Below are 15,099 nucleotides of genomic sequence, written 5' to 3'. Positions count from 1 at the left end.
TTGCAGACCTGTAAACCATCATAAAGAACAGTTCTAAAACTCTTATTTACCAGATAAAACCTAAACTTAATACCTTCCTCAAAAAGTACCCCCTTTAAAAAAAAAAAGGCATATGAGCTCAGTCTCGGTCCTTCCACTGTTTTTTTCAGAACATGGCCTCTTTTACCTATCACTGGAAAGAACAGGTAATCCTTTTCTCCCCAGGTGAGGTATAAAACTTGAGGAGCCAGAAGAGGACATCAACATGGGGGTTCTTACATGTGTTTATGCTCCCAACAGTGTGAAATAGTAAAACTGTACATGTCAAATCAGGACTCCTCTTGTGTGCCCACAAATTAACCCACTTTATAAAAATTCCATGAGAGTTTCCATTAGGGAGGGTCCATCAATGAAGCTGAGATGTATTTCAAGCTTAGGATTTCTGTGCCAAGTTTTAAACATCCTTTTGCCTTTCCCTTACTAAATCTCTATAAGACAAGTTTTTACCCTCTTGGCTGCCAATAGAATAAAATAATCTAACAAAGCAGATTTCTTCAGAGCATCTGCAATATGTTTGTCCACTATGCTCTCCTATCATAGTTCCTTGCTTGTGGAAGCTGCAGATGACCACTTTGTTCTTGCATGCCACTTCATTGAGGTCTTACTCAAAGAACTCTGTTTAAGGAATCTGCCTGAGCTGTAATAGCTTGCTAAAAACGTGGTATCTAGATGTCACAGGGACGTTGTGGTTCCCTGTGCAATTTGAGCAGTTTTAGGAGTATGTCTGTATGGAGGAGGGTGCTAAGTATCACCGGAGTTTGATGAGGAAGGACAAACCTGGTCAAACTGAGATTCGAGTAAAAAATCAAAAACTTTGCTTTTGCTTTTTGAGACCAAATTAGTGGTTTTTAACCCAGTCCTACAGAACACTTTATAAAAGATTGTTTTCACCTGTAGACCTAGCAATGCCTGTGCAATCAGTAAGGACTGAACCCAGCACTAGTTACTTTGAAATAAATAATAAAAGGCTCTAGAGCCACTGCTTACAGGTTATGCTACAAACACAGTGCTCTTGAAATGTGTGGTGGGATCTGTGTGAACTTTTCCAAATCCATTTCTTCTTCTTATTAAGTCTTGAGGGCAGGAATAATGGCCCATTGCTAAGATGCAAGATGAACACAGGTTTTCTGGAAGCATGTTTTGTGTGTGCTTGTGATTCAAATGGCACAGATCTACTCACACTGAAATACAAACATAATTTAATGGCTATCTGGAAGGGCTTTGAAGAGCTGTCTGTTGACACATCTCCCATACACCAACTCCAGTTGCAACTCTCTTATTTGTGATTATGTAAAAAATGCCTTGCAACTGTGTTGTTCTGCCCTGTTGGGCTAATCTGAGTTGAAACATCTTGTTCATATAATGTGCTTCAGTGCTCTTTTATGAACTCCTGTGTACTGAAGCAAAGTTGTGGGAAGCCAATCTTCTGTTTCCTTGTCTGCTGGGGATTGGGGAGGGGGGTAGGGGGCGGAGATTTGGGCTGGTTTGTTTTGTTTTCCAGAAATGATCATGCCTGCTTAGCAAATATGGAATTCTGGATGAGAAAATGAAGACTGACTTCTAATAGAGAGTTGGTTATTGAGGTGAAATAGTATCCTAGACTGGGCAATGTAAGGAGAAACCCACCTGTTTGTATGAGATGCCATTAAAGTGCAGGAAGGTGGGGGTATAATCGGAGCCACTTTTGCAGGGGTGATTACATATAACAAAAGGAGGAACAGCGTCCTTGTCCCAAAGCTGTATTATGTAGTCTGGTGTCCCCCTGAAACTCAACTCCCATGTTTCTTCCTTGACAATGGGACCTGAAATAACCTCTTGGTTTTGGTTTTTTGTGTGTTTTCAAGTATGTTCTTGCTTAAGGTTTAATTGGCTCCAGTCAGTAGGAAAGGGCTCCAAGGCTGATTATTTATGGCTTACTGTCAAAAGTGGCTATAAAAAGGGCAGTATTATCTTGGAGATGCTGGGAAGGAAAATGTGGTGGGGGGAGGGTGGGGGAGTGTGTGTGTGCACGAATGTGTTTTCTTGTACTAGATGAAATCAGAGTTTTGCTGTCTCAGCAGTGTGGTTTAAATTGAAGATTAACCCTTTGACCTTCACGGTGTCAAATCACTTACAGATGGATCACCAGTTATATTTTTTCTTTTTTTTACTTTCGGGGTGAAGGGGGGCTTTTTTTTTTTAAAAAAAAAAAAAGGTTGTTTGTTCATGCAGCTGGGGCTTTTGAAAGGCTCAGAAGCCAATCTGATTAAAAACAGCACTTGGCTAAACTCTGCGAAATCCTACAAGCAAAAAAAAAAGTTTAATCCTCTTGTGCACAATGCATAAAGGGTCTGCTCTTTTCTTTTTGTAATGTTAGAGCTACAATTATTTCTGGAGAACTTATCATTTCCCTCTCTCCCCTCATCCCTTGCTGCACCCCCTTGTTATGCTGATGGGATTAAAGTGTCTGCTCTTGAAAAGTGTAACTGAGTTGTTATTGGAAAAGAGAAGTGGTATGTTGCAATTTTAGAAATATAAATAACCTTGCTTTAACTGTTCTTCTCTACAGCATCAGCAGAACAGAAATCAAGTGTGGTGGCAGCTCTTTCTCTTCCTACACAACTTGGCCTTAAACACGGAGGTGAACAGGAACCACACTGGGCAGAGGTGAGCTTCGCCCGCCTGTTTCAGGCCACATCCAGTCTGCAGGGAGCACTGAACAAACACTGGTTCGGGGGCGAGACATTGCACACCGCCGGCCGGATGTGAGGACTGACTTTCTGATCCTCGTCTTCAAGTTTGGGTGTTTTTACGGACTCTTCTTTGCTGCTGCCTGCCTCGTGAGGCGGGGAGCTCTTGTCCAACACTGTTGAAGGAAAGCCAGAATGTGGGTGTGTTTGGTAAAGCTTGCTGCTGGCTCCCCGCACCGGTGACCTCTGTGCAAGGGAGGCAGGTATTAGACTGAAGGCTTCCTCTGCCCTGGGTAGTAGTGGATGGTAGAGTGCAGGAGTGTCATTTTGGCTGCTAGTTGAAAGTGATGCCTGGGATTGATGACTAAACATACTTGGGGTATCTTTTAGAGCAGAGATGCTCAATTCCTCCACATTTTTAGCAAAGAAAAGCATTCAAGTATCTTGGTTCCATCAAGTTACTTGTTTTATTCATTGGTTACTGTTCATTTCATTGCACCCTGTGTGAGAGAAAACCACAAAGAAATCTGACCTCTTCAGCCATTCCATTGGGCACCACTTGCAGCTCTCTCACAAGAAGTTGTTCTTTGTCATTGCTATCAATTAAAAAATAAATCAGTAGAAGGGTCTGAAAAAGAAACCTCCTTGGGGGTGCTGGTGGCTGTTAGCTTCTGCCGCTGCCTGCCTTCAGTTCAGTGTTCTCAGTGCCCATGAGCCAGCAGGAAGCCAGAATTCATGGAATATGGCACAAGTGTCATCCTTCTACAATGCTAATGTATATGTTTTTAGTAGTTTTATGATGGATGTTTATTTTATTTTGGTTTTCTTTTCTCTTACTACATAATGTGGTTGGTCACGAAGGCTTAGATCCCAGGCATCTGATAATTTTGCTTCAGGATTTGACAGGGAAATTAATTAGCATCTAGTCTGATATGTACACTGTACAAGCAGTCTGTCCATTACTCTAGTGTGTAGTGTTTGGAGGCTGCTGTAAGCATATACTGACTAGCAGCAGTAATGTTATTTCAAGGGAGATCTTCTATCAGTTTGTATGCACTCAGAAGTTTGTCCATATGGCTGACACTATTGGACCAGCACAGGGAAACTACCCTACCAAAAGGAAGTAGCCTTAAATATTGATGGCAGCTTCTCTGTAGCCTTAAATATACTTAGTTCACAGACCCAGTGACAGCTAGGGTAAAACATGAACAGAGAAGCAATACAGACCTTATTATTTTTTTCTGAAAATTTCCATATTGCCACTGCACCTTTTTGTAGGTCTCAAATGATACAACCAGGTTGAGGAAGAGCTGTCCAGAGAATTGTTCTTCAGTTGTGTTAGAAATGTCCAGCTCCAGGTGTTGAGAAATTCTTCTGCTCTTGATCCACTCTGAAAAATATTCATTACTGTACGGAAGAGTCGTTTACTTGCACATATGCTTTCCTTCTCCACTCCTCTTTGCATATTTGTCTCTAATTCCTGCTTTCTCTGGTATTTGTGTAATCTCATCATTGCACTGTAGTGTCTGGTAACAGTTTGCTGTACAGAGTTAAATTTGGACCTTCTTGCTTTCTCTCAGCCCCATTCTCTTTTTCATCCAGCCTCTACTGTGGCAAGATGTACTTTAGCTCCCTGAAAGAGGTTCCCAAGCCTTTTTCACCCTCATATATTCACAGTCACTCTCTTCTAACATAAGGAGAGAGTTTATGTGAGAAAAGCTTTTTTTTCTCTCCTTTTGTGTTGTTTTTCTAGCTAGAGCTAGAGTAATATGTTTGTCCATGATGGTTAATTCATATAAATGAATCTCAAGTAATATTTTTGGGGGTGGGTTTTATGGAGAGGGAGGGTGGGAGGTTTGTTTTAGGAAGGGGAATTGGTTTTGGTTTTGTGTTGTTCCTTTAAGCATGTGCACTACAGAGTTACCCAGAGTGATCTAAGTGATAGCTGACTGCTGCAGCAGGATGGAAGCTGCTCTCTGCCCATGCTGGCAGAGACAAGGCTTTCCATACTTTGCTTTGCACAGTCTGCTTGATGTAAATGCTGGTCATTGGAGAAAGAGGACTTAAATGGTGGGGAAAGACTGAGGTGTAGTGCAAGCACAGATTGAGCTGGGGACTCCTGAGAAGCCAAATGTTAAGGAGAAGACTCTTAAATAAGAAGCTTTTTAAGAGGCAGAAGTGGAAGTGTGGAGGCTCAGGAAGCAAGGCAGCAATGATGCCTCCCCATGTGACATGCCATGGATGTGATGCTTGCATTTGCCTCTCTTTGCCAGGACCCTTTTATCAAGAACAGTCAATGTTACATCATAACAGCCCTGCAAACTATGAAAAATTCAGCAACTGCTTCTGACATTTAAAAATCATTGTGAGCTTTCCCCTTCCCTCTGCCTTGACTTGATGGCCAAACAGGCCAGTAAGGCCTGTTCTCTGGATGCATAAGCTGGAAAGATAAGTCTGGTACTGCCACTTTTAGTGTTAAGACCCGACCAATTTATCTAGGACAAGAGTCTTCTTAACATGGAGAAACAAGTACCTGAAATGGTTCCTCAGTCAGGCTGCTGGCCTCAGTAAAGTCATTTGGCTCAGGGAAAGACACATCTTTGCCAGTCCGTATTTCCCACTGCAACAACAGACTTATCAAAATTGGTCATGCCAGGGTCTCAAAACCTCCTTGAACAACAATACTTCATTGGAGACATAGAGCTAATGCTAGACAAAGGCCGACTTCCTGCAATATGTGTGTTGGTTACTGGTGCCAGAGATTTACAACCACTGATAATATATTTTAATTATATTCCATATCTGCGTATCTCAGAGAAAGGAAATATGCTCTGTCAACCCCAAAGTCTTACTTTGCTTCACGTAGATTTGGAGGGGCAGGCTGGTTATTCGCTTAGGGAAAAGCAACTACTTCATACTTAAAGTCTCACCTACTTGGGGAAGTAGTGGGAAGGTTTCACACATTCATCAACAAACACATGCACAGCACTCAGGTATGTGTCACCCATTCTGTGTTTGTAAGGCCCCTTGAACACCTGCTGGGGAGATCTTCCCTGCAGAGTAGATACTGCAGCGTTGCCAGTGACATTTGTCGATTTTTTTTGAGAAATGGTTTCAAAGAACATGGTTTAAATCCTGTGCTGAAGGATTATGCTCAGGTTTTTAGATATGAGTTTGTTCTGGTGTAAAGAATGGGACGCTTTCTCTCTGTGCTGTAAAACTAGAGTCTAACAATTTAGAAAGAAGAGTTGGATCTTTCTCATAAAACAAATTCCTGTTTTTAATGAGCAGCTCTTAAGAAAACCTTGAGCTGCTGCTGATGGTGCCAGCAGCCTTTAAATATCTTACTTGCCTTCTCCAGATCTCCAAAATGGCTTCAGAACTCAACTGTCCTTACTTGAGGGATGGAGTTCTTCCTATCCCTTCCCAGCTTCCTACTCTTTTGATTATCTTGTAACCTGCCCATCCTAGGATCCAGCAAGCCTGGTGCTAGTAGGGAATAGTTAGCTTTACTTTTGTTTCCTGCAATTCTTGAAAGCTGAGCCAGTAATCACAAAGTGACTGCCCAGGGATAGCTGCAAACTGCTGCAAATAGGATACAAAAAAAGGCAGGAGAGGATGAAATTGCATGGAAAGTGCTGCTGCTGGATCTGTATACAGCTGCAGCCTTTTCTCAAGGTGCTGATGATCCCTGGTAGCATTGAATTCCTGCATAACTGATCACATATTTCAGTTTAAATAGGTTGTTACTAAATATTTGTTGGCTGAACTCTTGTTTGAGGAGTCCTGAAAGAAACTTCCTTGTCAGCCTTTGTTTTGGAGCTGTGTGTCAGCAAAGAAACAGAGGTGAGGAACTCAGTCTTCCTTGGCATAGGAAGTGTGATTGCAAAGACATCTTTCTTTCTTTCTACTGGCTGTTTATTTTGTCCCCTCAAGCCTGGATTAAAGGTATAGGCAATGTGTGTATGTGAAGTTACTACAGTCCTGGAGTTGCTCCATAGCAGTCACCAGACCTGTACCCAAGGTGGAACTTCATTTGGTGTGGCACTTGGCACTCTTCTGGGAAACAGCAGATCCTGACCATTAGTAGACTAGGAAGACTGGTTTATTGGTTTTGTTTCTTTTTTTTTTTTTTTTTTTTTTTTTTTTTTTTTTTTTTAAAGAAAAAGCAAAATTACTTGAGGCAGTTATTACAATGTGACCCTAGCAACTGTTCAATGAATTCCACCCTTCTACTGCTGGTCCTGACCCATATCTCTGCTGAAGCTGTGGGAATGGTGAGACTGTGACATGCTGAATGGTGTGATATTGAGGGTATTTTTAAAGGGAAAAATAGGGAAAGCACTCCGTGTATGTGCTAGAATCAAACAAGAATGCAAATTTGTGGAGGTCTTGCCTTGTTTTACCAGCAGTATTTACTGTGGGATCATAAATAAAATAATGGAATGCTGGTTCATATTAATGGGAGGTCTGCCCATGAACCGAGCACTGTTGAGTATTAGCATAATTTGACAACAAAGGTTTTAATAATGTCCTTCAAAAGAGTCTATCTTTCAAACTGGCATTTGTGATCATTTGCCTACCTGTTGCCTTTGATTGTTTTAGCAAGAAGAAATACCTCAAGGAATTGATAAAAGATTCTAGGACAATCTTTTACAGTTCCTAAAGACTTCAGTGGTCTCTGTTTCTTTGGTTTGCATGTGTTCACACAGGTGTTACACAGCTCAGCTCTTCTCCACCAGGAAAAGCAGAAAAGACCAAACACATCAAATGCACTGGAATGTAATTGTGTGTGTGTGCGTGTGTGTGTGTGTGTATGTGTGTGAATGTGTGTGTTCTTGAACTGAATGCAGTCTGTCACCCCTTACCCCTTCTTTCTTCCATGTGCCTCACCTTCCCCCTTAGCCACAGAAAGGAGGGTCTCTTCCTGCGAATCCCATGCTGGAAGTTGGTTTCTGGGAAGCGAAACCTAATGTCTGTGGGCTGTTTTTTAAAGCCATGTTTCAGTTCTGTCTTCAGACTTTTTGCTGCCTTTGGGGAACAGAGGGGTGGGAAGGGTAGATTGTTAAACTGTTTTTAAAATCTGTTATGGAAATTTTGCATGTATAAAGTTATTCTTAAATCTAAAGGAGTCTCCCCAATTTGTGGACATGGCTCCAGGAGAGCATCATCACAGATTCCTCAACTCAGTTTTAGATGAGACCATCTATGCTCAAATAGTCTGTACTCCTCAAAGGAGTATTTGGTGACAAAAGGAGGAGGGATTGGTGTGATGGAAGGACAACATTGTCAGTATGTCCTTAAATGCATGTCAGAAGTTAGGCTTGTAAAAGGGAAATTTTAAAACAATCCAGGATATGTATGTCTGTTTCTACTGGGTGCATTTGAAAATCCTGCCACTAAATTTGAGTTTGGTATGTAAATGTTGGGGTTTTTTTGGTTAAAATAATCGTGGCTCTCTTGTGTTCTCTTCCTTGGTATGTAGTACAGTCTCCCATGTTTCTAGGTGAAATTCACTGGTAAGAATACTGTGAAATGTGGATTCACATTTTCTTCCCCTCCTTCTCCCCTGATTTCTGCATGACTGTTCTTCAGTGGGAAATTAAAAAAAAAACCAACAAAGTTTTTCAGAGTCCTTCATCTGGAAAACAAAAAGGGTAAGATGAGCTAGAATTTGCAATGTACTTAATAAATTTCCTCTCAGTGGAGGGTTTCCCCATGACTTCTGATTTTCACCAGAATATGATACTGTCCTGCTGCAGAAGTAAACCTGATGCTCTCCTGTGAGATTTCTGTCTGGATTAGTCCTGAAGTGCACACACCTTCTTTGCCATGGACTGAGACCCAGTGAGAATGTAGCATTTTGTTTATCCTGGTTGTGTGCCTCCAGGACTCCTGCCTGTACCAATGGTGACTGGGCAGAGCTCCTTTTTTGTATCTGTGCAGTATATTTGCTTTGTGCTTTCTTCTTTGGTGCTTTTTAATACTTTAATACTTGGATTTTTTTTTCTAATAACTGGTACAATTTTTAATAAAATTGTTAAATTTGTCTGTGTTCCTTGATTTATTTTTTTAAGGGATGAAGGGCATTTACACAGCTGACCTATTCTGGAGTTACCTAAATCAGTGATACTATTTGGGTTGTTCAACCTTGAAAATATCCGGTAGGTCATTTAATGTGCACCCTAATATCAGGCTCTGCAGCAAGGACAAGATCTGCTTTTGAGATTGGTCTGCTTTCCTTGGGCATGATTTGATTTATAAAATAGTCTTTCAAGAAGATATATTTCCATGCTTGGACAGAGAACTGCTGCTGCTTGGAACTGCACAGTTAACCCACTTCAAATCAGGAAGATACATGAGGTACATCCTCCAAATTTGCAAAACACAATCTTTGATTGATGACCACTTACCTACTGCCTACAAAGGTACATTCAAAGGCACAGAGGCCTTAAGCATAAAGACTCATTGCTAGATAATCCTGTTAAGGAAATATGGTTCTCACTGGTCTTCTGAGGCAGCAGAGGAAGGTGAGAGTGCTTGTAGGGTGGTAATGACTCCCTCAAACACAGGCTTGTGAATGTCTTGGCCATCCCAAGCACAGCAATCATCAGGCCTGTCTTCAAGTTTTCCTCTGTTCCTATTAGGAAAAACTACCTCCACTAAGTAAAGGTAGCTAACCTGGGTGGAGCAGCAATAATGATATGCATATTGTGAATTATTTGTAATATAGCTGGTCAAATTCCTTCAACCCCATTGTTTCTCCAGTGCAATACTGCTGCAGTGTGCCTGGGAGGCTTAGGGACCAAGTTAACAATCCTACCCGATGTTAAGTTGCCTTGACTGGTGTCTGCGTGTTACAAAAGGGCCTTTCATTCCAAGAACACATGATGTGTGTGGTATGAAAAGCCACATGTGCATCTAAGACCACAGGGGGAAAAAGACAGTTTTTCTTTTCATTGTATTAGATCTAGTGAGAAGTGTGTCCCCTGGTCAGCCTCATGTGACCGTGAAAGAGCCTGTTGTAACACACTGATACGAGGGACAGACATGAGATGGACTTCGATGGGTGGGTTTGCTCAGAGTTTCCTCATTTTCATGTGGTTAAATTCTCACTGTTAATTAAACTCTCACTCTTAGAAGCTTTAATAATTCTTGTATCAAAGAGAAGAATGGCTTTTAAAAATGAATGGTTTGTAATGCTACCCCAGAAGCATTTGCCAAAGCAGCAGCATGCACTGCACCTTGCTCAAAGCAAAGGCAAGCATGCGGGTGTATGATCAGCCTCCCTTCCTCTGAGACCTGCTAAATTACTCTTGACTCTTTGGTTTGGCTCTGTCATGACCTACTGGCCATTACTTGCCTGTGGCAAAGTAGACTCAGGGTGCATGGAAACATATTCAGGGTTAGGCATCAGGACCAAATAGTACAAGCTGGAACATTCCGATTGCACATTAATACTTCTTAAATTATTTTTATTTTATTGTTAGTTTGAAAGACATTTGATATCCTAGAAAATGTGCTTTGGAAAACTTCTTAAAGTACTAAGCCTGCATACTAACAGGGCAAGTTTCCAGCCATGGCCCCTTTCATGACAATCACATGTCCCTCACTTTCTGTACTAACATGACTAGCACTTTAAAGGAAAATGAGTTCTGTTATTAACTTCCTAGCTGCATGCTGTAGGGACAAGGTAAAAAGTTTAAGTAGGATTACTGCTTCAAGGAAAAAATGTTTATCAAGAAGTGCTCAGCCTGTCTCGTTAAAAATAATAAAGCACTCTGAGGACAAGAAAGTTCTTTGGTTGCGCAAGCTACTGCACAAAGCACTCTATTTTCATGACTCTGGCTGCTGAAGTTTAGAAGCCACTATAGTGTATTGATTGGGGAATATTTTTCAAGCACTCATAACATTGTTTTATGGTGCAGTAAATGTGCTTGTCCTTGGTATATGCAGCCTTGGAAGCAGCTCTACTAACCAGCTTTCTCCTTGTGCTCTCATACTTGAGTAATTCAGACATGATACAGCCCCATTTCCTTATTTTGTTTTCACCCCACTGCCTCCTGTTTCTGGTTATGAAGAGATGGGGTTTGGGGAGGAAAAAGTGTCCTGAAAGCTTTTGACAGCGTTGGGAGGTTGGTGTTAAAATGCAAGAGCTACAGTTCTTTCATTATTCATATTACTGGTTTCTGTCAAGAGGCTTGAACTGAAAGAAACCTGTTTCCAACAGGAATCTATAAAGGAGGTGACAATAATTTCTGATAGTGGGTTGCCTTCCACCTGACATGATGCATGGTGCCCTAACACAGCTAGAGAGCCTGACAACAAACCACCAGGCGTGACACACTGACATCAGTATTCATATTGCCCTCTATAAGTCCTTTAAATCTTGATTTCTCTTAAATGAATTATGTTCTCTGTAACGTTCATAATGGACTCTTTTCTTTCTCCATTAAAGTCTGTGTCAGCATTCTCCTTCTCTGTGTTTTGCCTCAGGGCTCTTGATGTATACAAAGACTCCTCTGTTTTCTACTCTTAGTCACACGCTTTCACTCTTAACCTCAGTGCTATAAACTAAACATCCACCCACTATGGCTGGAGATGACCCTGTTTACGTCTGCTGCTCAAATCACGACAGCAGCAGTCATGAAACTTTGTTTTCATGCAGACAGTTAGCTCTTAGTAAGAGGACAATGAGGCTTGACTTCTTTCAACACTGCAAGTTTTTGAAAAAATTTCAACAGAAATAAATAGCTAGGAAAGATTAATGGAATATGTAAATTAATTGGTTGTTTCAATCATTTTACATCACCACTCTTTTAAAATTACCGTATATGATTTGTTGTAGCAGTCCACTATGGTATTGGAACACAGCAACTCAATGTGAAACGCTGAGGGCACAAGCAGGAGAATGGGACTTATGTTTACATTTCAGGGCTGGTTATGATGATCAGCCTGAACCATGACTCTCTGCAATCCAGCAGTGAGTGTAGAACATCAGGGTCACCCACACCACTGAGAAATTCCCATTTTCGGACACCTTTGCTACCAGACTTACTGCCATGACGACTGAACAGGGAGCTGTTTGGGAGGATGGCTCTTCCTAAGGAGACCTTAGTAAACAGGGTGATGAGTGACCAGTTTGAGAATCTGAAGGAAAGTGTCAGGAGCACTGCTAACTCACAGTGGAGTATCCCCTCCCTTCACCTGCTGGCCATGCTCTTCCCAATGCAGCTCAGGATCCCATGGTCCTTCTTGGCCACCAGGACACACTGCTGGCTCAGGGACAGTTTGTTGTCCATCAGCACCTCCAGTCCTTCTCCCCAGAGCTGCTTCCCAGCAGCTCAGCCCTCAGCCTGTGCTGGCCCAAGGACCCTGCACTTGCCTTTGTTGAATCCCAGGCAGTTTCTTCTCTGCCCATCTCTCCAGCCTGCTGAGGCCCTTCTGAAGGGATGCACAGCCCTCTGGGGTATTGGCCACTGCTCTCAGCTTTGTGTGCTCAGTGACATTGCTGTCATAATTTAGCAAGAAGGTGTTGAGATGCTCTCAATATAAAACATATTTCAATGTCTTCCAATGAGTCTTCCCTGTGACCCTGCCCAACATTTCCACTACTGGGGCAGCAGCTTCCCAGAGCTCTCCACACTACTCCCCTTCACACAGGGAGGCTCAGGGCTCTGCAGCTGGCAACCAGCTTGCCCAGTCTCTTAGGCATTTCCACAAAGCCCTCCTTCGACAGGACAGGGTCACAGAGCTCATTTTGCCTCAGTACAAGCATGCTCCCCATGGAATCTTTGCTGGCACTTTCATTAGTCTAATTTTAAATATCCCAAGTGAATGGCTCTCTACTATTTCCCTTGAGAGACTGCTGTACCTACTAATAAATCTTACTGACAAAAGGTTTTTCCCAATATCCATCCTAACTTCTTTCTCTCTTAATTATATTCCAATACCCTAGTTGTATGTCCTTGTGTCACTTTGCAAGGAAACCTTACCAAAGTCATTTCTATAACTAACACAGAGCTCTCTGAACTCCTTGGCAAAAACTCCTGCTGACTTCAATGTACTTGCAGCCAGCTTTTGGTCAAAGCTCTGTGTTTCTCCTCAGTGCAAGTCTGTAATCCTAGAGCCAGCATGGTGTGGCATAGCAAGGCTCAGTTAGTGTTGCTACCCGGCCCTTTCACTGCTGCACTCAGTCTTTCTGCCTGGGACCACCAAAGACTTCAGTGAGGGTGGGAAAGTGGACAAGACATATAACCCAGGATATTCTTTAGGTTTTCTGAGGTGCATAACTCCTCTGCTTGCTGGCACTGCCCCCCTCAGTGGGGCTGGCAGCCTGTGGGATTCAGGACGGAGGCTCCAGTAGGATGATTTGGTATGTGTAGGGAGCAGCTCACCTGGGAACAGAAACGTGGCTGCACCACCCAAGTACTGCTGGTCTGGCAGCCTGGCTGTGTCCCTGCATGGCAATATCCCTGCCTGGGGTTACAATAGTAACAACAACATGACATTCATTCCTGCAGTGTTGGATGTAGTAAAGCATTTCCCCTTCACTTCCTTCCCCGCATGATTGTGAGTCATGGTTCTTGGGAGCTGATAACATGGGAATCCAAACGGTGCTTCAAGTTGTGCCCAAACACGAACAAATACTTAATCAGTCAGGGATTTATCAGAAAAAGTAATGTTTGTTGATGTAAGCTGTTATTTGGAGCTGATGTGCTTATGTCATGTTATGTGGTCTTTATGCCTCCATCTGAACTAGGCACTTTTCATTCAGGTAAAGTATCCTTCCTTATCCAGAGAAACAGAACCAGTCCCCTCCTCACTCCTGCTGCAGTAGTTTGCTTGCCCTTTGCAAAAGGAAAGCCAAAGCAGAATATCCAGCTTTGTACCAGCTGCCTGTGAGGTTGGCCAGGGGAAGTTTCCTTTGCTGGAGAAGGAGTTACCCCAGGCCACACCTACAGCTGAACTCTGCTTAACATGGTAGATGTGGCCTGTAATTGCGAACATTCCACTCTGCTGTGATCTTTAGTTAAAGGTGTGTGGAGTCAGTCAACCAATTTGACACTATATCAGAGTAGATAAAACAGATAATGATGGAAGGTGGGCAAATGGATTATTGCTCCTGGGTGTTAAGTTCTCTTGTAACATAAGGCACAAAATCAGAACCAGGCAAGGTGTATTGGTGCTTACCTATCCCTTTTGAAACCAAAGTCCAACCCCACAATCTCATCCAGCTGCTGCCTAACCCTGGAAGGGGTTTTCACATTCCCCACCATCCTAAAATTCTGCTGGAGGCACTGAACATCTCAGGACCAATCTCATGCCACAGTCCTGTGTGATCTACCAAGCTGGTGCTTTCCTGGCTCTCTCATTTGAGATAGCTTTTGTGGCAGCCTGTTTCAGAGAGTGCCACCAAAACAAGGTTCACAAAAGATGCAGAGGAGAGTGATCCTTCCTCTGCTGTCAACCAATAACTCTCATTTGAACTCTCACCCAGAGTTACTGTCTAATGCCAGAGAGGATCTGAGCCTGGTGCTCTCTGTTCCCAGGAGGGCCCAACATATGCAAGGATGAGCTCTAAGCTCCTTCTGTCACATCTATAAAATATCACAGATATTTTGGAGTCCAAAGAGTGGGAAAAGAGAGTGAATGCAACCATCTTAGGGCTAGCAAAAGCATGGTGTGACTGTAAAATCTGTGTTTCTGTTTACAATCAGTTGAATTTGAGGGTTCAATTTTTGAACCAGGTTGAGAGAGGTTCTGAATACCAAGGTTTTGAATACCTTGTGAGGTATTCAAAATCTGGAGAGAAGTGTTTTATTGACACTCTTCTCATGAACTCTATGCCTCAATGGCTCTCCCAGCTGTCTCCCTGCTGTGGGTACCAGTGGATGTTCTCTGCTCTTAGACATCTGCTGCTTCCTACATTGCCTGAGGGGCAGCTCAGGCACCTGGCTCAGGGCGGTGGAGCTGATGGAGACAACTAAGAGCTGGGGCTGCAGAATTCAAAGTTAAGATGTTAACAGCCTTTTATGCTTCTCCGTGCTCATTATGGTGGAAAACAGGGTAGTGCATTTTGTTAATCTCAGAATAGACACAGTTCTATAATGGGACATTACTTCTGTGCATTGCACTTCTTTGTCTGAGATAAGATATGGTCTCTAATGTCTCTTTTTTTTTTTTTTCTTTTTTCGACTTGGTACTTGTCCAGAGCACTTCTTCATCTTGCCAACTAGTGATTAATTGGCTGTACTGAAAGGTTCAACACTTTTCTGTATGTTACCAGAGGAGGTAGAGGAATGTGTGCTCTATCTAGAGTAAAAGCATGCCCTAAGTGGATTCAAAAATGGGTCATCATTTGCTCATTTTAGAACCTGTGCCCTTAAAG

General features: G+C 42.5%; 1 protein-coding gene across 10 annotated transcripts in view; it reads left to right on the top strand.

Moving 5' to 3' along the window:
- Positions 1 to 15,099, top strand: part of BMF (Bcl2 modifying factor) — a 33,298-nt gene that overhangs the window by 15,398 nt on the left and 2,801 nt on the right. For 8 of the 10 annotated variants that reach the window (XM_064424211.1, XM_064424209.1, XM_064424214.1 and 5 more), the window contains one exon: positions 2,588 to 2,685. In XM_064424211.1, coding sequence (XP_064280281.1) covers positions 2,588 to 2,685 — 98 coding nt within the window. Of the gene's footprint in view, positions 1 to 2,587; positions 8,758 to 15,099 lie in introns of those variants that run through there. The other 2 variants (XR_010364572.1, XM_064424213.1) reach the window with 1 other exon arrangement.

Source organism: Passer domesticus, chromosome 6 (assembly GCF_036417665.1).
Source record: "Passer domesticus isolate bPasDom1 chromosome 6, bPasDom1.hap1, whole genome shotgun sequence".
Taxonomy (NCBI): Eukaryota; Metazoa; Chordata; class Aves; order Passeriformes; family Passeridae; genus Passer; species Passer domesticus.
Note: the sequence above shows the minus strand (reverse complement) of the source record. Positions and strands in the feature narration are given on the sequence as shown.